The sequence below is a fragment of the Budorcas taxicolor genome, chromosome 22 (assembly GCF_023091745.1).
Source record: "Budorcas taxicolor isolate Tak-1 chromosome 22, Takin1.1, whole genome shotgun sequence".
NCBI lineage: Eukaryota > Metazoa > Chordata > Mammalia > Artiodactyla > Bovidae > Budorcas > Budorcas taxicolor.
In genome coordinates this window covers 45,928,908-45,952,188 of record NC_068931.1, presented here as the reverse complement: position 1 = coordinate 45,952,188, position 23,281 = coordinate 45,928,908, and the positions used below count along the sequence as shown (strand labels likewise).

At 46.7% G+C, this 23,281-nt stretch overlaps 1 protein-coding gene across 1 annotated transcript in view; it reads right to left on the bottom strand.

The window, feature by feature from the left end:
• SLC14A2 (solute carrier family 14 member 2) overlaps positions 1–23,281 on the bottom strand; it is a 65,630-nt gene that overhangs the window by 22,659 nt on the left and 19,690 nt on the right. Inside the window, exons 5-9 of the mRNA XM_052660365.1 lie at positions 18,663–18,855; positions 14,526–14,673; positions 13,100–13,234; positions 11,304–11,353; positions 10,642–10,816 (exon numbers count right to left, since the gene is read on the bottom strand). Of these exons, the coding sequence (XP_052516325.1) occupies positions 10,642–10,816; positions 11,304–11,353; positions 13,100–13,234; positions 14,526–14,673; positions 18,663–18,855 (701 nt within the window). The remainder of the gene's footprint in view (positions 1–10,641; positions 10,817–11,303; positions 11,354–13,099; positions 13,235–14,525; positions 14,674–18,662; positions 18,856–23,281) is intronic.

Genomic DNA, 23,281 nt, shown 5'->3' with positions numbered 1-23,281 from the left:
GGGAACTTTGGAGTCTCTGTCTCACTCCATGAAGACATTAATAGCATAAATGAGTTGGTGCCTCTTGCAACCTCGTTTAACCTTATAACAACCTCATGAATGAGGCTGAGGAGAGTGCGAAGGTCAGAGCGCCCCATCTGTAACTGGGGTAACATCTGACTGACCTTCCTCTGAGGGAGATTTCACTCTCCTTCCCCTATTCACACCCAGGCCACACCTCAGAATGGTGTGTCTGTGTTGTTAATTTCCCTCCTTTCAATCCATTCTGTGCTTCAGTTATTAGGCATATCATTACGTGACTCTCTCACTCAACAATCTCCGTGGCTCCCTACTGCCAAGGGTATATTAATGCCTAAACTGCTCAGCCAGGCTTTCCAGCTGTTCCACAATAGGGCTGATTTCATCGTCCCACTCATCCTCTGGTGCCCAACACACACCCTGCCTTGGTATTCTGGCCTTGCCTCTGGCCCCCTCTGCCTCTTCTTGCCTAGCTTCTATTCAGCCTTCATCATCTGGTTTATGTTCCGCTTCCTCCACGAAGCCATCCTTGATTTACATGGCCACGTGGATCATTCCATTTCTTTCCAGAAGGTACTCTAGATCCATCTTTTGAAGTTAGGGCCACGGGGGAGTTTTATACTGATAGTTACAATGTACATGAAAATTTTCCTATCCAATGAAACTACTTGGAACTCTCAGTCTTTAATAACCAAGTGAATTTGGGTCTGTGTGTATGTTGGTCACTTAGTCATGTCTGACTCTGCAACCCCATGGACTGTGGCCCACCAGGCTCTTCTGTCCATGGGATTCTCCAGGCAAGAACACTGGAGTGGGTTGCCATTTCCTTCTCCAGAATTTGGATCTAGGTATTAGCAAACAAAACAAAACAAAACTGAGGCCCAGAGAAAAGCAGCTTTCCTGAGGCCAAATAGCTGATTAGTTACAGAGCTATGTTTTAACCTCCTGGTTGTGATTCTTTACTCCTGCAATATAGATGTTTTACAGACTGTTGGAGCCTTCGCAGATGATATCAATGGACTTGTGATCTTTTTATTTTAAAAAATTATGAAGTATTTCATATCCTAAAAGGAGTAACAAAAGTTACCAAAAACAAACAGAAAGAATCCACCCGTGTGCCATTACGTTCGTGTCATCCAGTGACAGGCCAAGGAAATTCTGGGCTGCTGTGTACCTGCTTTTTCTCTTGTGGCAACGTTTCCCTTCTCTGCCACTTCTTCCCTGCGTTGTCTGTGGCAAACACAGCTAACTGACCATAGACCTCTTCCCAGTCAGTTTCAACACAGCCTCAGAATCCTTCTTAACACAAATCTCCAGACAAACAATACCAGTTAGATACAGTTGGCACTTGAGAGTAAACTTATTTTTCCCCTCCTCTTTCAAAGGAAAGTGTGGATGCTGTACAAGTCTGAGAGGGTACATGAAGGCAGGCAGAGGACTGGCCGTGGGCTCTCCAAGTCTCAGGATTGCCTAATCTCAGCAAGTTCACTGAGGCTCCTATCCTTCAGCGCTAGTTTTGAGGAGATCACATATCATACCAGATTGGTCATTCTCTGATCAGATAAAGTCAGTGTCCTGAGACTTTGTTCCTCGTGGCATGGCTACCTATCTTCCAGAAACATCACTCTGTAGCTACACAGAACATGTCTAAAGTTATCTCAGATGCCCATGAAAGAGAAGGCCACTGAGGAGATGGGCTGTGTGAAGATGTTTGTGGATACTGAGATGCTCTAGTTCTCTTGGCATGTCTGTGGAAGGAGTATAGGACCTAAGGTGAGAGGCTAAGGTGCCTCTGGACCAGGCACCTCCACCCTGGAAGCAGCAGGTGAGGACTCTTGGGAACAAGGTTCTCAAACCTACCTCATTAGCATCTCACAGTCAGCTCAACATGGGGCTGCCCTGGGAATCACACTGATGTCAGAGCTGTGTGTTGCAGAGTTGTGGAAAGGATGATAAATATGAAGGCTCATCCCCCGGACAGGTAGGTGGTAAGGGGATTTGAGGCTGATGGGTTAACTTAGATCCATCGCCAGATGTGCAAGAAGAGCTCAGTGTCGTGAGTTAGGACACCTGGGCTTCTGTCCAGGCTCATTTATCACCTGGACAGTTTCCTGTATAAGCCATGGGGTTCCTCATGGGGTTTGAACTATTAATAGAATTATTTAAGAGCTCGTCCAGCTTGAAGCTTCCAGGATCTGAACTCTCCCTGGAGTTCTTAATAAGGTCCTCCATTCCCAGGACTGTGTTTCTGAAGCTCAGCAGAATAAGGAACAGAGAGATTGACCTTTTTTTTTTCTGTTTCTTTGAAAAGTCAGATAGAGGCCCCTGTCGGGTAGGGGGTCTGTTGTTCAGTCGGTCAGTCGTGCCTGATTCTTTGCAACTCCATGGACTGTAGCCCACCAGAATCCTCTGTCCATGGGATTTCCCAGGCAAGAATACTAGAGTGGGTTGCCATTTCCTGCTCTAGGGGATCTTCCCAACCTGGGGATCGAACCAGAGTCTCCTGCATTGGCAGGTGGAGTCTTTACCACTGAGCCACATGGGAAGCCCAGCTGGAGGGTCTCCCTGATTCAGTTTTCTCCCCCAGACCTCTTACCTGAGTTCCTTTGGATTTCTTGCACAGGTCTGGAGGAGTCCAGACCACTGGGATTTGGGAAGAAACTTCTTTCCAGTTGGGTGGCGTCTCTGGTCCTCAACTCAGGCACTGGGCTTCTCCCTAAAACTGAGCCTCTTCAGTTCCCACAGCCCACCAGCTCATCCTCTGGCTGCCTTTCTGTAAATTCCCCTCGCATTTCCTCACCTTATGCCTGGGGCTTGGCTTCCACTTGAGGAAGGGCACCATGTGGCAGAAGAGGGAGAGCAAAGCAGCGCTCTTCCTGCAGCGTGCTCACTCTTTGACCTTCCTAAACTCCCTGGGGAAGACTGGCCTTGGCCACCATGGTGCCCCCATCAGGCAGGTTTCCTTTAAAGGCGCAGAGCTTGGACTGCCTGGAGGAAGGTTCTCTGTCCTTCCTCAGGCATCGCCTTCAATCACCCCTTTCCTTAGAATTCTTGCTCCAGTATACGCCTTTAAGGCAATTACCTAAGTGTCGTCTCCTCAGGGGCCAATTTGCGTTCCAACCTCAATGAACTCCCTTAATCCCCCACACAGGCAGGGCACAGGCTGAGGAATGTTATTGCCATCTGTGCCTTGATGGATATTTCTGCACAGCCTAATTAATACTAGATGCCTTCTTTCTGGTTTTGTGGAAATTTCTAGACCTTTCCTCCTGACTCTGCTGACCAGGTCCTGGTGGGCCCTCTCAGAGTAAGGAGGGCAAAACCTAACCCCCGTCTCCAGAAAGGACTCTGAGCTCTATATATGGAGGGAAGCGGCCCTCCTGGGTCCCAGACAGCCGTGGGGCGGGGGGGGGGGTGTCTGGTGGGCTGGAGTCTGGGGAGGAGGCCCAATCCAAACATGTTCCGTTTGGCTTTGTGAGTCTGAAGGGTCAAGCATCAACTGCGTATCACCCCCACCCCCTCAAGTGACAGGGTGTGAGGTGGCTGCCCAAGTTCAGAAACAGAACTCACACTGAGGATATTAGCTACACCTGAGTAGACAAACTCCCCGCTGACGTCAAACGCCCTTTCCACCAGGCCAGGTGTTTCGGAACTGCCGGAGAGGGGTCCTGATCACAGGGTGAGGGGGCCCTTCTGAGGAAGGAAAGCAAACAGACGAGTGGGGGCGGGGGGAGCCCCGCATTCCAGGGAGGGGTGGGGAACTGACTGGAGTTCAGTTCCTGCACAGGGGCCTTCCTCTGGTGTTGAAGTTCAGGGCCTGTGGCCATCTGCTGATGACACGTTCCTTGTCCCCAGCCTGCTGGTCTCTCAGCTCAGGAGGCCCACCTCGTGCCCTCTCTTGCTCTGGCCTCTCCTGAACACTCCTGAACTTCCGGTGGTGCATTCTTCACTTCAGCCCCCTACGCATCCGAAAGTAACAGGGAGATGCTACCCAGGAACAACATGTGACCAATTAGAAAAGACAGGAAATGAGTAGCCAGGAGGGAGGAGCCATCAGGAAATCCACCCACATCTCAGGAGCCAAATGGATCTGCGTCCTCAGATGAGTGGTGTCTGTCACACACACTAGGTTAGGGAGGGGCAAGCAAGTGCTCCTGGAAAGCAGAAGACTGAGGTGGATGCTTGTGGCCAAAGGGTCCCACCAAAGGCCACAGCTCGATACTGGGGGATCCCCAAGATAATTTATGGGTACCGGTTATTATCTCCTGGTGGGCTTGGTCAATCAGAATTTACTTCGGAACTATCTTCTTCATAATGCTCATGGCTTCAACTCTGCATTGCCAACTTTGTAGGGGCAGGAGCCTGCACTGACCTCTAGGAGCCAGACTTGGGGAGGTCAGATTCCTCCAGGGAAAAGGCTAGAGTTCCTGTGGAATGAATGAAAGCTGAGCTAGAAGCTCCCTGGAGAGTTACTTCCTTTATTCATTCAGTTTTAGCAGCCTGTGGAGGAGAGGCTGGCGGCTCCTAGCTACCAGTTCACAGAGAATAAGAGGACTTTTCTAGCAATGTCCCCGGCCTCCCTCCTTGGGGCCTTGGAATTCTAATTCCACTAGGAATAGAAGTGTTTCTTATGGATTCTTCTATTTTCTTTGAATCACAAGAGGCAAGAAAAGCCAAGTAAGTTGAAAAATCTCATATTAAAAAGTGAATGCCTTTTAAAGTTGCCAGATGAGACTGTGGTTTATTGAGTGGAAATCAATAAACCTCACTGAAACTGCCAACTCTTAGCTGGTTTTAGATTATATTAATAGTCCCCAGGCCCTAACAACATTTATGACCCATGGAGACAAAGCTCAAGACTTGTACAGGAAGTACAAACAAACCAGAACACACAGATTTGATGTAGCCACAGATGTAGGCCACAGATGTAAGAAGATTGAGTTTCTTGATGGGCAGATCTTATAGGGTTGACCGGAAGAGGAATCCCTGGACAGAGGAAGTGATGAAGATGAGAAAGTCAAGGAAAAGGCACAGTTAAATGATGCTGGTCCCTCAGGCTGCATCCACACAAGTAGCCATGTTGAGAATTTTGATAGACTGAGCAAATGGCTAACCAGTCAAGCTCTAGGAAAACCTATAAATGCAGCAATGGTATATTTTTGATATATTTGTCTCCATGTTTATACCTTTTACCACCTTAATGATACCTCCCCCTTATTTCCCTGTAGGAACTCAGAGCCATAGTATCACTGAAACCTGAAGTTGGAAGAGAGGCTGCCACGGTCATCTGGTCTACCCTACTAAAAGCAAGCATCTCTAATAGGTCTCCTGCCCTTGTCCTGAACTCAGAGTTTCACAGGACAACCATTTCTCAGGCAACTTCCATTGTAAAAAGCATCCCTTTCCATTGGTTCAATGTCTGTTTGCTTGTCACTCCCATCTAGTGGTCCTTATTCTATGCTCTGAGGTATTGTTGAGTAACATGACAACTTCTTCCACAGTCATGGCCCTAGGCATTTCTTCTCTTCTCTAAGCTGAATACAACAGTTCCTCATCACCGATGATAGAACAAAGGGCCTCCATATCTCATTCCTCTAGCCTGGCCCCATCTCAGCCAAAGACACTCTCAAAATGTGCTACCCATTTTTCTCTTTGTACTCTCCTCTCCTTTTTTCATCCAACCAATTCTCAGAAATGACTCCTTCAACCTAAGATGCAAGTGATTGATCATGCTTACTATGTTACCTTCCCAAGACTGTTTACTTTGTAACAGGTTCAAAGACTTGAACTGAAGGGACAGCTGGGAGTGTTTCGGCAGCAGGTAATGACAAGATAAAGAACAAGAGAAGAGGCATAGAAATTTTCTTGAAACTCTTAACATCATGCTTAATCTTCCTAAACAGAAGATTAACCCAACAAGATATTTCATTCACCACTCAAAATCATGAAACTGGCTCTGTGACCTTATGTGGCTCAGGCAGTCTGTGGTGACATCCTCTCAGGTAAGATTACTCACATGGCCAGGCAAATCCCCATAACGTGAATTCCTTGAAGGCAGGAAATGGTCTGATTCTTTCCTGGTTTGTTGTCAAGGGGGCCTGAGTGACATATTAAAATAGTTCCTCATGCAATGTCTTCTGGATGAATGAGTGAATGAGGTCAGAAACACAGTTAAAAGAAAGTGGTACAGTTAAAAGGAAAAGATAAAGTTTAAAATAAAAGGATAAGGAAATACCAGAAAGTGGATTCAGCAGTGTCAATGACAGCTGAATTGAAATTTGGTTAAAGGCATTAATGAGCATAAAAATGGGCAGTCTGTAGTAGTAAAAGATAAAATTTAAGAATAATCAATGTTACTCATAGTCCATAGGTACCAAATAGTGTAGCTCCTAAATATATGAGACATATTTCAGAAATACAAAAAAAGTTTAATAAAACTATACAATTATAGTTGAATTTTAATAAACCCTTTTCAGAATTCAGATTTATAGACTAAAAATAAATAAGTGCATAGAAGAGTTGAATGATGCAGTTAATAAATCAATTTAATATACATTTCCTTCAGATTAAAAAATCTGCATTTTGTATGTTCAAAATCAATCATATACTTGGCTACAAAGAAAAATGCATAACATTTAAAAATAAAGATTGTACCAGCCATATTCTTTGCTCATAATCCTATAAAAGTAGATATGGAAAGCTGAAAAACATCAAAAAGTTTGAAGTGCTGGAAATCAAGAAACACATTCTTCAAAAATTCTTGCCTCAAAGAGAAATAAAATGTAAAAATAACAAACTTTTAAAATTGATGAAAACAGAACACTTTATTCCAAAACCTACAGTACACAGCTAACGCTGTAACTGAGGGAAATTAATAGACTTAAATGTCTTTGTTGTTAAATGGCAAAGATCTAAAATAAGGGAATTTTATATGAATTTTAAAAACATTAGAAGAGAACATTTAAATAAACCACAAGAAAACAGGAAAAAGAAATAAATAAAAACAAATCGAAATGAGTAGAAAAAGACAAATAAATTCTAAACTGCTTCTTTGAAAAAAATCAGTAAAATGAATGAACCCCTCACAAGCCTAAGGGAAAGAGAAAATTACATAAGATTAGAAATGAAAAAGGAGACAAAGCCGCAGATAACCGGAGAGATACAAATTACCACGAGAACATTGTGAATAATATTCTGGCAATAAAATTTTAAAGCTAAAGAAAATGGATTATTTCCTAGCAAGCTCCCAGTTTGAAGTAGAGATTTTGATTATGTCAGTTATCATAGAAGAGACTGCAGAGATAATTAAAACCGACCATTTAAAAATGCGATAGAACAACACTGTTTTCACAGTGATGGTAGAGCTTGTCAGTGTTGTAGGACAGAAGATGAAAATGGGTGGGAGAGATGGCCAGGTCAGAGGGCGGAGGCAGCGGAGAGGGGGAGAAAGGGGTTTGTTAGGGAAAAAAGAGTTTAAAGACAGCACTCCTGCTAAAGCCCGCCCTCCCCAATCCCACACATACATTCTTACTTTCTTGATTTTTAGACAGTAGTAGTTTGTTTCCGTTCAACCATAAATATTTATATTCAACTATCATTTGTACTTCCCTGGTGGCTCAGATGGTAAAGCGTCTGTCTACAATGTGGAAGATCCGGGTTCGATCCCTGTGTCGGGAAGATCCCCTGGAGAAGGAAATGGCAATCCACTCCAGGACTATTGCCTGGAAAATCCCATGGACAGAGGAGCCTGGTAGGCTACAGTCCATGGGGTCGCAAAGAGTCAGACACAACTGAGCGACTTCACTATTCACTATATCATTTGTACATCCAAGAGCTGCTGGTAGTTTGAGGTGATACTAGGGAAACAGCTATGACATGTTCCCAGAAACCCTTCTTCCCTCCTGGAGGCCTCCTGGATTGCCCCATGCTGGTGGGGAGAATCTGCAAGGTTAGGGCTCTCGACATGTTCATTCAGGGGCAGGAGAGGGGGAAGCTCTGGTTAAAGTGGGACAAGATAACACCAGGGAGTTAGCTCTCAGGTGCTGGGGGCTATTTGGACTACTTAAGAGGACCTCTGGACATCTGTCCATGGCCTGTGGACAGTGGCCTGCGCTGGGCAGAGTTTTCTTAGAGGGTTTTCACTTCTGCCCACCCTCAGCTGTGCCCAAGAGAGATGCCGCTTCTGTTCACCAGCCTGGCTTAATGACTATACTTGTTCTGCTTTTAAGAGGAGATTGTTTGACCACATTTGGAAAATATCGTCAACTTTCAGCATCTTAGCCTCAAAGGATTAAAAAAAAATTATTTTATCATTCCTGTACAACTTCTCTTGGCAAGGTAATTCACTGATTAATAATACACTTTGTCTGTTTTTTCCTTACATCATACTAGCAGATAATGTGTAAAAACACGTGTAAAAACATTTACTCACGCATAAATACCTGGCCATCTTGATCACACTGCATTATAGAGTTTCTGGGGCTGTGCGGCTTTTCCAGATTTGCTGGACATACTTTTTCCTTTTTCAGAATAACTTAGCTTTTATCTATTTTTCTCCGAACAAGTTTGGCAGCTTGCAACACAGTTAACTTTTCATTCTTGCGGGGGAATTAAAGCAGGAACTTGGGAGGGAAAAACAACCCTGATAACTGTGACCCATGTGTTACCTTGTAAATGACAAACCAAGAAGTGGTGTAGGAAGAGAAGGAAGGGGAGAGAGAATCTTGTCCAACTGAGCTGAAAGCATTTTTCATATCCAGATAGTCTTCCTCTCCTGAGAATCCAATAAAAAGCGTGGCTAAAGGACTGTTCCCATCAGATCCAGTGCTTTGGGTGGAGATTCTCAGGGCTTAACGGAGAGAACAGGGGATTTCCTAGGACAATTTGCCCATAAAGAACAAATAGGGTTTCTGGTTCTATCTCCTGCTAGGACATGTGGGGTGCGGGGTCTCCTTCCAAAGGGTGACGGGAGTCCCCTCTGGAAGCCTGTCTGGAAACAAAAAGTCCTCTTCCTCCAAATGGAGGTCATGGGTCACAGTATGGTGGCACAACCTGGCCTGCGTGCTCCCTCCAGCCCTGAGATTCCAGCGCCTCCCTGCTCCTCTTGCCTGGAAACCCTGCACTGAAGGGCTCCAGTTTTCTTCTTCCTCCCGTGGTGGTGAACCTACTGGCAGAGGCAGAACAGCGAGGAGCCAAGAGAGGGTGAGCCTGAGGGGTGGTTCCTAGACACGTGTGTGGACGGAGGGGCCGGTGTAAAACTGCGCCCCCTAGTGCTCATCACTGGGCTTGTCAGTCTCTGAAAGAGCCTCAGGGCAGATCTTCCTGCTTCCTGCCACCCTGATCTCCCTTTCTCGGTGCCCTCGATCTCCTAAGACACTCCGCACTATCGCCCAGCATGTAAATGCCTTGTGGCTTTGTCTGATGTAAAGAATCTGGTGGTGTCCTTTGAGTCTGCCCACTTCCCACCAGCTCCTAAGTCACATATGGGTCTCCAGACCCTGAGCGTTGTTGTCTGGATGGCCTATAGCAGGGACCAGCCAACTACAGCTAGTGGGCCAAATCTAGCTGCTTGCTTAATAAAGTCTTATTGGAACATAACCACCCTCTTTCATTCACATGTTGTCTAAGTCTACTTTGCTCTATGATGACAGGGTTGAGTATTTGTAAGAGATTGTGTAGCCTCCGGAGCTGAAATTTGACACTTTTCAGGACAAGGTTGACAACCCCTGTATCTAAATAAAGATAGAAAGTTAATGCCTATAATTGGGAAGACAAATTATAAAATTCATTGATAATTGTTTGTTCTTCTACTCAAGGTTAACCATTTAAGTATCATAAATCTCATAAAATTCCAAAACCCACAGGCAAACTGGATGAAATGGATCTCCCCAGCCTCTCACATACTGAGCTCAGGTGATTTCCTCAACTGAATTTCCTGCTCAAAGTCGCTGGCTTGACCTGCAGTGAGACATGCCAATCTTTCATCATGAGTCATGTAGGAGCCTAACTTACTGATGACTTCCTGCTACAGAATATCCTCATGCACTTTACTCTGACCCCTGAATGTCCGAGTCCCTATTTAGATACTTTCAGTGCCCTAACTGTCCCCATTTTGACTTTCAAACTGTGTTCCTCTATCTGAAATTTCTCTCTTTTATGTAAAGCTGTATGTGCCCACCAGTCATTAGCTCTGTGCACTCTGGCATCCGCATTCCCTGAATTTTCACCCATTCAGGAACCACTCAGCACGTTTAATTTCATAGCTTCTATTATTTAGTTAAACCTGCTAGGAAGATCATCTCTGAATCACCTTTACAAAAGACTAAATACAAAGAATGGTTTTGTTTTAAGTCACTGACATTGAAAATACATGCCTTCCTACTACCACCAGGAACTCATCACCAACTTCTTCTAACAGTGCACAGTGGAGAGTTAAGGCGATTTGGGCAGAGAGAGAAAATCAGCGACAGGGAGCGGGAGGTATAGGTGTGTTTTGTTCCACACAGGTGTGAGGAGAGGCAAAGGAAGTGAGTGCTGCAGCCGATTGACCCAGAGCTGAGATCACAGGGAGCAGAGACCCTGGTCGAGGCAAAGAGCATTTCTGCCTATAGCTTGGCTAGTCACCGCTGGAGGGCTTCTCCTCTTCCCGGCTTTTCACTGTCAGGTAGTAGATGCGGTTGGCCTCTGGGTAGGTGACTTTGCTGAGTGGGAGCTTGTAGATGGAGGGGCTGTTGGTCTTTAGGAGCAGAAAGGTGAGTGTGGAGAGGCAGAAGGGCCAGGTGCCTGGTGGCACACCAACCTGAAAGCAAAAACACTGGGATCTGAAAATGTTCCTGGGTTCCTGGGACCCTGAAGGAGAAGGATGCGGTAGGGGCTGAGAATGGCGACCCTCCCCTAGTGACAGCCTTGGCTTCTGGGTTGATCGTGTCAGAATGGTTGGTTTGAATTTGGGGACAATCAGATTCTTCTAATGATGGAGCTGAAAATCCCCTAGAGACAATCTCTCATTTCCGGCTAAACATGAGTACCTCCATCTGTCCACCCATATTCCCCACTGCTGGTTACAACACTTTCTCTTTCACACACACATCCACACGAACACACCCCCCAGAGGCACATAAAACATGCCACGGCCAGTCCTTCTCTGGGAAAACCCTGAATAAACCTTGACCAGGCTGTTGTATGGAGTGCTAGTGACCAGAACTCACTCACAAGACTCCAAATGTCCTGAAGCCCTGGTTGGGTCGGGGGCACTTTAGGGTAGTGTCAGGAGACCCCAAACTTACCACTGACATTATGTTGGTGAGGGCTGCTCCCATGTATGCACAGAACAGGGCTGTGGAGACACAAGGACCATCAGGAGTCAGCTTCCCAGGGCCCATCCCCAGCCTTCCCTAAGAGCGGGCTCCACCCCGGCCGGCCCCAGTGCCACCGTGTTGGCCCCACATCCTGACATCTGGCGTGTTTCCTTGTGACCCATCTCTCACTGGGCTGTGTGCTCTCTGAGGGTAGAGATGAAAGCTTGCATATCCCTTTATTCCCTCCCCACTTCCATGGTAGCCCTGCATAGAGTCAGGGGTCTACAAGCATCTTTTACTCCTCCACCCTACGCTTGGTGATGCTCTAGCACAGACTGGATGGCTGGGTGATTGTCTGTCTGGAGGGATGAGTTGTCAGACTATATGAGCTCTGAATAAAGTCCCTCTCGTCCAAAATTCTGAGCTGCTGTGATGCTGTTGGATCCTCACCAAGTCCCCTCACAGCTGGACCATGCTGGGTCCCTGAGCCAGGCACCTGGCTTCTCCCACAGATGAGGACCCCCAGGACAGTGAGGGGAACTCATCCACAGCCCTGGTGCCTCTGGACAAGCTACTTCTGCCTCTGTTTCTCTGTTTTCCTGTCCAGAACACCTTTCCCCTCTCTTTGCTTTTCTAAATCCCACCCTGAAAGGGTTGAGATAAGCCCCAGCCTCCTCCCAAAGCCTTCCCAGGTGGTTCCAGCCATAGGAATCGGCCATCTCTCTGAGGATCATAGACAATTACAGTCTCAACCTCAAAATACCTTGGTAGTTTTGACTTGGTGAATATTTGCTGAGCCCACTGGCTCCAAGTCCAGCCTCCAGCTGGATGCTGAGGAGGGTACAAGAGACACAGAAGGCATTTACAGTTCCCACACTTAACTGGGGGAAAACAAACAAAAAAAAGCCCTTCTGGATGATATTATGCCCTTCACTTGTCTCTAGTTTTGTGTATTAGTGATTAGTGTCCTGTTGGTTCCAGAGGATATAGGCAACTCCAGGACAGGGAGGCTGATGGGACTGGAGTTTGAATCTCACTTCTGCCATCAATAGTTGTGTTTGGACAAGTTTGTCAACCCTCTGAGTCTCGTTTCCTCACCTGTAAAATGGGGCTAAAATCCATGCCTGGCAGTGGCCTTGGCAGGATGAAATGAGTGCTGTTTGCCCAGCACGGAGCGCGGCGCTGGGGTGCAGTATCATGCCTGTGGTCATTTCTCTTCACACAGTGCGTTCTTTGTTTTCTCGATGCAAATCAGGCTCCTTTAATTATGTGACTATTTTCTGGGACCTCAGTCCTCCCAGGCACGTCATCTCACTGGCTCTTTCCAGTGGTCTTTTTAGATATCACAGACATTGTCGTGAATATTGGGCAATTACATTTCTGCTAGACCATGGCTTCATGAGGATGTGGTCTGTGTCTTCCAGGTCTAGCCGAGGGCCTAGCACTTAGTGGTGCCCTGTCGATAGCGGTGGAGTGAAAACAGTTGTTGAGGCCAGGAATGCTGCCACTAGCACATGAGGAAATGCGTGTGTGATTTCCTCATGAACTTTAGTGGTTCATGAGGAATAGTGGTGGTGATGCCATCTGACAGGGGAAGAACCTCAGATCCCCCAGCTCTTAGGGTACACCCATTAAATCCCTTAGTGATAAGATCCCAGCTGCAGTCCTTCCATCACTACTGCTCAGTACTGATGAGGGTCCACCATGGGTATCACACAGCCAGGGGAGTGGGGAAGGGCAAGGAACAGCAGAGTGGCTTGGCTGCCAGCTTCCCCGGTACCTACCGCAGACGAGGGCCAGCACGTGGGTCTGCCAGGTGAGGGCATAGAACATGCCCCCGATGGCGATGCAGGAGAGGACAGAGTTGTAGCCCCAGAGGCCCAGGTAGATGGTCTTGAAGGGCGTGGCCACCGTCAGGGCTGTTGGACAAGGTACTGCATTTCTGGCTGATTCGAGGTCACAGCACAAAGGCTACCCCATGGCTGGTGCCAGTCCCCAGGTGCCCTTCCTCCCATCGCTGACCCCCCTCTCCCCGCCAACACCTGCTCATCAGAGGAGCCTCTACAAAGGGCGTCTGGTCTTAGGAAAGCAACAGTGTGGGGAGAGCAGTGGCTTCCACTGTTTTTCAAAGATTTCACTCAGAGGTATGACTGCTTCTAGGGTGAAGGTGGGCCAAGGAGGTGGGGCTGCAGGCCCTCCCCACTCCTTTGGCCAGAGCAGCTGCATTTTTAGCAAGAAAGATTTCAACTGCTCAAGAAAAATTATGTCCAGACACTTATCGATACATGCAGACAGAGAAATGAGACGGCAGGAGGGGTTGGATGTGAACAGCAGGTGAATCTGGATGAAGAATTTGTGGGTATCTCTCAGACACAATTTCTAATTTTGTAAGTTTTCATAAGTTTGAAATTATTTCCAAATAACATTTTTTTTTAAGTCATGCTTCCAAGAAATTTTTGAAAAATATTGGGATAAGTCAACAGGCTTCTATTCCCAAAACACTCAAGGTCCATTTCTGACTCTACTCTCTTCATTTACATATATGAATGTGTGTATAGACACATATGTAGAAATTAAATCACATTCGTTAAACGGCAATCCAATTCTTGGGAAAATTTTTCCTGTTAGCTTAGTCAAAATTTTAAAGTGCTAGGTCGTTTTTGGAGAAGGCAATGGCAACCCACTCCAGTACTCTTGCTTGGAAAATCCCATGGACGGAGGAGCCTGGTAGGCTGCAGTCCATGGGGTCACTAAGAGTCAGGCACGACTGAGTGACTTCACTTTCACTTTTCACTTTCATGCATTGGAGAAGGAAATGGCAACCCACTCCAGTATTCTTGCCTGGAGAATCCCAGGGACAGAGGAGCCTAGTGGGCTGCCGTCTATGGGGTTGCACAGAGTTGGACATGACTGAAGCGACTTAGCAGCAGGTCGTTTATACCCCTACAGGGTCTGCTAGTGCTCCGCACCCACACCAGGTTCTCCTCTGTCTCCCACCCCTCAGCTCCCAGGAGCTACAGGCCAATAGGTCTCAGCCCTTTTGCATCTCCCCATATGCCCTGCAGACTCAAGAAAGGAAAAAAATAAGTCTCAAGCCCTGACAGTGTTTAAAAACTTCAGTGAAGATAGTAAGCTTAGACTCTTTACTGTGTACTGGGAGAAATGACCTCAGGAAAATGACCCCTGCCGAGAGGGGGCGCCTTGGCCTACCTGCCAGCAGCCCCACGATTGAGCCAATGGCTGCATGCAAGCAAATGAGCGGCGAGCAGATGAACAGGGCCACCAGGAACACGCCACCTGTCCAGGGGTTGTCACAGCCGTACACCTGCCCGACCCCGACAGGGATGGCTTGTAGCAGCTGCAAAGTCAACAAAGTCCAGGTCAGTGGAGTGTGGGCTGATAATGCAAGGACCAAGCCTCGGGGTGAGGACTGAGCCTTTCCCCAGGGGGTCATGGCATGGAACGGGAGGATTGCTGTGCCCGCCAGCGTGTGGGAGAATGTGGAAGGGAAGGCATGAGCTGGAACAAATCACTCCTCACTCCACCACCTGGCAGGCATCTAAGCATCCCTCATGCAAAACCGAGCAGGTCCCCAGCACAGAGGCTGGAGCCAGGTGGTTCTGAGGGACATGTGGCTTTTACTTTGGGGGTCTAGAGGGTGCCTCCCTGGACTGCCTTTAGGAGATTTCAGGGCACCAGGGGGCTTCCTCCAGACCTTCTGAAATCCTAGAAATATTCCAGGAATTCTGGAAATATTCTAGGCCATTTAAAAAAATTTTTAATAAATTTTTAAAATGGAAGGATAACTGCTTTACAGAAAATTGTGTTGGTTTCTGTCTAGGCCATTTTGATGAATGATTTGACCAAAGATCACCCAGCTCATAGTAGTCGATCCCAGACTAAAGCCTCTGAGCCTGACCCCTAGTCTCTTGGTTGCTCACATTTGGTGCTACCCCGGGGATGCGGGAGCCTGGGAAAGAAGAGGAGCACTTCCCCTGATCTCCAGGAGCACTTTGCAGACAGGTAGCATGAGGAATATCTGGAGAACAGCACGAAGCACCGGATCCCTGGGCTTGAGAGTCACTGGGAGATGTTGGAACTGGAGATGATTGATTTGGTAGTGATGTCAAGATAGCTTTTTAAAAAAAATACCCAAATCACCCACATTTTGGCAAAAAGTTCTTTGAGGGCACAAAGGAAAAGAGGGAGATTGACAGGGCAGGGAGAGCACTGGCCCAGAGTTGCGAGCCCCAGCTTTTAGGGGTTTCTGCAGAAGTTTGTGTGTGACCATCTCTATAACACGAGGAGGCTGCCCAACAGACAATCTTCCAGCTTCAAAATTCTGCCAACTCCTTCCTCCATTACTAGCTCATGTGACCTCTTTCAGGACAGGACTCCTTTAGCTGGGGCCATAATAAGTGTTTAATAAATATGTGTGGATTAGTTCAGTGGTTTCCAAATTTTGTGAACACTGAAATCACCTAAAGATCTTTTTTAAAAAATGTTAATGCCTAGCACCTCACCAGGCATCCTAAGTGGTGTGAGGGGGCATGGCCAGAGCACCAGATATTGCTAACGTACAATAGAAATTGGGGACCAATGGATTAGTCATCATCTACTGTAGATGTAGGGAGTTCACTGCACTTCTCCCTTTGGTGAAATTTTGTTCTTTTTAACAACTTGATTTAATTCTAGAGTCAGTCTGATTTCTTTAGAGAATTTGAAGTGTCCCAGACAGTTTTTAAACTATGTCCATTCTTGCCTCTGAATGTGTGGCCTTTTAAACACCAGCCATTGTTTAGTCCAGAGCCTATAGACTTGTGCAAGGAATCACAGGGTGCGGGCCCTGTCTTATTTAAAGGAACCCTGAAAATCCTTTGTTCCAATCCAGGGACCTCTGCTCCATCTGGGAAGCCAAGTTTAAAGTCCAAGCAGGCAAGAATGAGAAAAATGAGGGGGCAAGCTGCCTTGGAGTGAAGTCTGAGTTTAGAATGAAGTTCTGCTGGGATCCAAACTTCAGCCTGGTGAACCGGGGCCCTGACCCCTCCATGTTGCTCTGTAAGTCAACACCCTGGTGCAAAGGGCAGTCAGGTGTACGGTGGAAATTTCCTAAGGACCAGCCTTCTCTGTACTCTGGATAATCCTTGTGTAACAACAACAAGCCGGCTAAACAAAACAGAAATCACTCCCCTCATTGTTTTAAAGAGAAAAAGAGAAATGGCGCTGATTGGTCAAAACTCAGATCTGGATGGTGTAGAAAGAAAGGAGTCAGTGGTCAGAGAGGCGGTGCGGGGGAGCTCAGAGGGTGAGCCTGGCCCTCAGGGAACCTGGATTTGGCTCCTAGTACTTTTTACTGTTTGAAGGTGAATAAGAAGCATCTCTTCTAAGTGGCTGTCTCTACTCTGGTCTCTCAGCACGGGATGGTACAGCCTCACCATGCAGGGCCGGTCGGGGGCTCAGTGGGCCTTTTTCTCCTGCAGTGCCGCCTGCCCTGTGGCTGTCACTCAGACCAGCTTCACCCGAAGGGCTCAGGGACAGCAGATTGTGCCCTGAGGCAGTGTGTGCAGTCAGCAGACGGCTGATCATTCAGTTCGTTTTGTTCCTGCTCTGACCCCAGTAGTTTTCCATTTGAGAGAGCGGGCTTTCACTTAAACACAGGGCTCTGTCTTTTCCATTGCCTTGGATTTAGACCCTAACCCTGCTTCTGATCCCATTCTAGCCCCAGCCCCAGATAAAACTTCTAACAAGACAAAAACTTTAAAAAGAGTTTGGCAGCGTTGGCAGCAGCGTCTGCCACGAGGGACAGGGGAGGCCTTCCTTTGCTGACAGTTTCAGGCTCAGGGTGTGGCTGAGCCTCCAGGGCCTGCGCTGTGCATGCCACCTGATGTCTGCCCAGCACCAGGGCCACACCGAGCCCCACACTAAGCACATCGAGACGCAGGGCCAGGCTGGGTGGGGAGGGCTCAGAAATCAGATTCTGTGAACAATATTTGAAGCACCAGCTACAGCTTGATCTTGGGCAACTAACCCTCCCTGTGCCTTAGTTTTCCCATCTGTAAAAGAGGATGATGGTAGTTAGCATTGGGTTATGGTGAGGTTTAAATGAGTTAGTAAGCTAAGGGCTTCGAACCGTGTCTGGTACATGATAAATTTGCTTCAGGCTAAGCTGTTAGCTATCCCTGTATCCATTAACAGGGGTTCCCTGGTGGCTCAGATGGTAAAGAATCTGCCTGCCATGCAGGAGACCTGGGTTTGATCCCTGGGTTGGGAAGATCCCCCAGGAGGAGGGCATAGCAACCCACTCTAGTATTCTTACCTGGAGAATCCCCATGGACAACAAAGCCTGGTGGGCTACACTCCATGGGGCTGTCCATTAATATGCACTAACAAGGTCAAAATTTTACAATTCTGTATATTTAATCTTGTGTGAGATTTTTATTATATCCCTTTATCTCTGATTTCTAGAGATCAGTAGAATAAATACATTTGTATATGTGTGGATATCAGGACATAAGGCAAGGTTTCTCAGCTTTGACATTATTGACATTTTGGGCTGGTTAATTTTGCTGTGGGGAGAAGGCCATGCATTGTAGGAGGTCCAGTAGCATCCCTGGCCTCTACTCACTAGAGGCCAGTGGTACATTCCACCTAGTTTTGACTTTTAAAACATTTCTGTAGACATTCACCGTACCTAAGCGGGAAAAAAAAAATCACTCCTGCTTGAGAGCCACTGAAATGGAAAATACACAAAAATTTACCCCCATCTTCTATTGATAATATCTTTTTTTTTTGGCGGGGGTAGGGAGCATGCCTCGTGGCTTGTGGGATCTTAGTTCCCTAACCAGGGATCAAACCTGGGCTCTTGGCAATGAAAGCTTGGAGTCTTAATCACTGAACATCCAGGAAATTCTCCTATTGCTAATATCTTTAAGTTCCTAATTTTAAATATTATTTCAGTGCCGTGACCCTCCACCTACCTATTCATCTTGTGTAATATTTTCCCCTCAAAGCCACCGTTCTGTATTGCCAGCCTAACCCTCATCTGTACCCTTGTTTATCATCTGTTGCCCTGGGCAGATTGTAGGTGTCCTGAAGGCAGGGATGTTTTCCTATTTTCTGTGTATGCTCAGGGTCTGATGACAAGCCTGGCACATGTAAGGTCTCCAGTAGGGGGTCATGGAAAGAAGATGTGGAGGTGGCAGCGACCCTTTCCCGTGCTCCTCTCTGCTAAGATGCATCATTTACTGGAGGTGCAGAGAAGCTGAGAGCCTGAGTAATCCACAGAGTGGTGACTGAGATGGCTGCAGTGGAAACAGGCTGCCCCCACACCTGCCGTTGGCGACTTACCAAGGACATCTCAATCTCCGACCAGGTGATGTTGGGCACTGAAGACACAGGCTCCACCAGCGTCGTGGGGAAGAAGAGGTTGTAGTGGCCGGTGGCTGCCAGGTACAGAGTCACGGCGAAGTTGAAGGGCAACGTGAAGACAGGGAGGTCCCACTTGCTGAAGATGGAACTCAAAGCACTAGAAAAGACGGGGCTGGAGATGAAAGAGAGAAAAGATTAATTGCTGTCATCAATCTTCGGTCTACACTGTCTAGTCCGCTCACTAGGCCACTCACTGTTCCCCTTTCCTTGACACAGTCATTCCTGTCTCCCTTGAGAATCTAGTGGTCCACTGACCTGGGACTGGATATAAGCCAGTGTTCAATATAAGTCTACATCTTTGGGAAACAAAATTTAAAAGTCTTATAACTTGTGTTCAGTAGGAAACTTTATAAAATAATTTACATATTTCTTTGTTTCTTAAACCAAGAAAACAAAATCTAATCCTTACAAAATGGCATGAGTTGCCTTTGGGTCATTATAAGGTACATTATGATGTATCCTGGGCTGTGATAACATTTAGAATATATGCTTGAAGTAACCTTGTAGGGGGAGGCTGCTATGGACGTAGGAAACTGACAGGCTTGAATTCAGCTCAAGTGCTTGGAACTATTCTGGGAACCAGCATGTGAAAATGAAACCTTCAGTTGATTGTGTCCTGTGTTCTTTTCATCTTCCTTGTAGACAGCACGGATTTTGGAGAAAGAGGGAGTGAGGGGCAAATCCTAACTCCTACACTTAAAGGCTGAGTGAGTAGCACTAGGAAATTTACCTTGCCTCATCTCAATTTCTTCTGAAAGGACCATCGCCTGGCATCCAATGCCCTATGCATCCCACAGGTGCACAGGTGTACAGCTGCAGGGCCAAACTTGAACTCATGTGATGCGGTTGATTGGGTAACTTTTAATTAAGGATGATCAGTCTCAAACAGGCATTTAAGCCTGCCCTAATCCCTACTATAGATCCCTAGCAAATTAACTTTCCAATTTGCTGAGACAACTATTTCACATTTTCTCCTTTCTCCTCAAATCTTTGCTTTCTGTCTCCCTTTAGTTTCACTGACCACCTTGCTTTACTTCACTAAGAAAACAGAAATGACAAGATGAGAAACGCCTCACCTTCCTGACCATAAGAATCATATTCCAACTGCTTTGTTCCCACGCACTCTGCCTCTCTGCCTTTTCGTGTAATGGAGTGCCCCCGCTCTCTTCTCAGGCCAATTCTTTTTCCTGCACTTGGGATTCAGCCTGTCTCAAAGTCTTGGTTCCTGCAGTTCTGTCCTTTCTCTTTTGCAGCTTCAACCTCTCCTTTTTCTCCAGGTCACCCTCATAAATGCATAACGTGCTCTAGTGTGTGTGTGCTCACTTGCTCAGTCGTGTCCAGCTCTTTGCAACCCCATGGACTGTAGCCCGCCCCAGGGTCCTCTGTCCGTGGGATTTTCCAGGCAAGAATACTGGGGTGGATTGCCATTTCCTACTCCAGGAGATCTTCCTTCCCCAGGGACCAAACCCGGGTTTCCTGTGCTCCTGCATTGCAGCTGAATTTTTTACCACTGAGCCACCTGGGAAGGCCAAAGTGCTCTAGCGCCTTCTCACATAACGATCTTCCCCCTTTAACCTGATTTCTGCTCCAGCTATTGCCCCATTTCTCTGCCTCCTGCACAGCAACACTCAAGACTAGTCCCCAGTCTTTCTCTTTCACCTTTTTACTGAACCCGCTCCCATCAGGTATATGTTCTGCCCACACCATGGAAATGGCTCTTGTCCAGCTCACAGATGCCATCTCTCTTGCTGAATCCATGGTCCGTCTCTGCCTCTTTTATTTGACAGTTGGACCTTCAACCCTTCCATCGGGGATTGAGACCCTTCTGTCAGCGCTACAACGACACTGCACTTCATTGCTTCTGCAGGCGCTCCTCAGGTCCCCTTTGGCGGGTCTTCCCCTCTTCTGCCAGACATCTAAGTGCTGGAGGATCCTACAGCTCTGTCTTGGGTCTTCTCTGTTCGAACACTCTTTCTGCGTGACTGTCTTTAGTCTCCAGGATGAGGCATCTTCTACATGCTACTATTTTCTTATCTTGACCAGATCACTAAATTCCAGATTTGCACATCCAATGTCTTTCTCAGCATCTCTACTCAGAAGACTGACGTTTAATGTGTCCAAACAGAACTCCTGATTTGTGTCCTGTCTCCCACCACCAGCTTGCTTTTTTTCCCTGCCTTTTCCATCAGCTCAAGTTCTCAGGCAGATTATAGGAGCACACTGAGTCTTCTCTCCTCCCTGCCTCATTACGCTCCACAGCCTCCCAGAATGTCCTGGTGTCTTCACCGTCCTTAAAATACACCCTAAGCCTAGCCACTTCTCATCGCCTTCATGGACATGGCTCTAGTCAAAACATTTCTGTCCTCTGTGGGTTATTGCAGCAGACTCCTAACTACACTTCCAGCATCCATGCCTGTTCCAGCTAGAATCCACTCTACACTGCGAGGAGAGAGATTTGTTTAAATTTATCCACATCCTTCCACTCGTCTGCTTAACTGCTTCTCACCACAGCTGTAGTAAAAATCGAAAGGCTTACTGGAGAGGTAGAAACTGTTAGGTACAAAGTAAGCTACAAGGATATATTTGCAACACAGGGAATATAACCAATATCTTATAATATTTATAAATGGAATATAATCTTTAAAAATTGTGAATCACTATATTGCACACCTGTAACTTATATAACATTGTACAGCCACAATATTTCAATTAATAAAAAGGCTCCCTGGAGTCATGTGGTGTATGGAACATGGCCCTCATTACCTCTGCCCTCGCCTCCTGCCACCCCTGCTTCATTCACTGGGCTTCAGCCCCACTGGTCTTGTTTCTTGAACACATCATGCTTTTTAGTTGGAATTTTTTTCACATGCTGCTGGTTCTGCCTGCGACTTCAAATGGCAGGTACACTCTTGTCGTTTAGGTGACTGTTTAAATATCCCCTCTGCAAAGTGGCCTTCCCTGACCATACGAGTCTGAACCACTCCTTCCCATTTGCCCCGTTTTGCTTTCCTTAAAGTACTTACCACATCTTGAAAGGATCTTTTTAATGAACAATTTATGAATGTATTTCTTTCTTTGCCAAGAAGAATGTAAGCTCCCAGAGGATGCAGACCTTCTCTTGGTCACAGCTGTCCCCACCATCTAGAACAATCCCCGGACAATGAAGGCCCTCAGCAAATTGTAGTTTGCTGGGGAACTCTGGCACTACTAGTCTCTGCCCTGTGGACTGGCTTCTAGGACTGCATGAATGGATTAGTGAAGTGCCAGGGTAGAGGTGCTCAATTTTTTTGTTTGTTTTGTTTTTTCATTTTAAATTGGGAAGTGAAGGTAGGGTGAGGACACTGCAGACACACTGGCATCCAGTGCTCCGTGTCTTAGGGGCTTCATCTTTGCAGTTATAAACCAAATGGATGCAAATAAAGACAGGCCCTCCTCCTTCTGCAGCATGGCATGTGGGGGGCATTAAGGAAATCACCACAGAAATGACTGCCTTAGCATTTTGTCTTGATACATTAAGGAGGAAATCCTAAGAAGAAATGTAAATTGCCCAGAATGCTTAATGTCTTAATTTATTTGCAAACACTACTAGAAAGTGCTGGAACAGCACTTAAACTAAATTAAACTGGCGGGTTTTAGTAACTCCCGACTTTGAAACCAGAGAAAGATGTTAAAAATCAGATGGCATGTCGGAGAGCTGTAGAGCTCAGGGGCTGGGGGACACAGGCTCCCCTGAGGCTCTCAGCCACTGCGTGGCAGTGGGCATGACCAGCGGCAGTGGGCGTGATGCTACAGACTCACTGCAGGTTCAAGTGAACTGGGCATCATGTGTGTAAAAGGCCTATTTGTTCCTAACACCCTTCATCTTTTTTTTTTTTTTTTCTTTCTTTCTTTATTTTTATTTTTTTAATTTTAAAATCTTTAATTCTTACATGTGTTCCCAAACATGAACCCCCCTCCCACCTCCCTCCCCATAACATCTCTGTGGGTCATCCCCATGCACCTAACACCCTTCATCTTGACTCTTTTATTTTGAAAAATGAGGCGATTGAACAGCAAGACCTCAACTGATGCTTCTTGCTCAAGGATTCTATGCTTTAAACAGAGACATTTGGTCCCAAGCAAGCTCTCTGATTTTGTTAGAAGTAAAATTTCAGCTTTTGGGTCTTGGTTAGGCTGCTGGATAGACGATTCCCATGTAGCCTGGAGTTGAATAGTGCGGACTCTGGGTTTATCATCTGGGGTAGGTTACGAAGCCTCTGCATGCCTTCTTTTCCCTTCTGTAAACTGGGGACAGTAATAGTCCTCCCTTGGTAGCACTGTGCCAGGCACTTAGAAAATACTTGGTAAGTGTTAGCCCTCATTAGTAAGCCTATCATAAAGAGGAGTTTATCAGCACAGTAAAACCTATGTGGTGGGCTTCCCTGGTGGTCCAGTGGTTAAGAATTCACCTGCCAAGGCGGGGGACGTGGGTTCAATCCCGGATCTGGGAAGATTCCACATGCTGTGGAGCAACTGAGCCTGTGCTACGACTGCTGAGG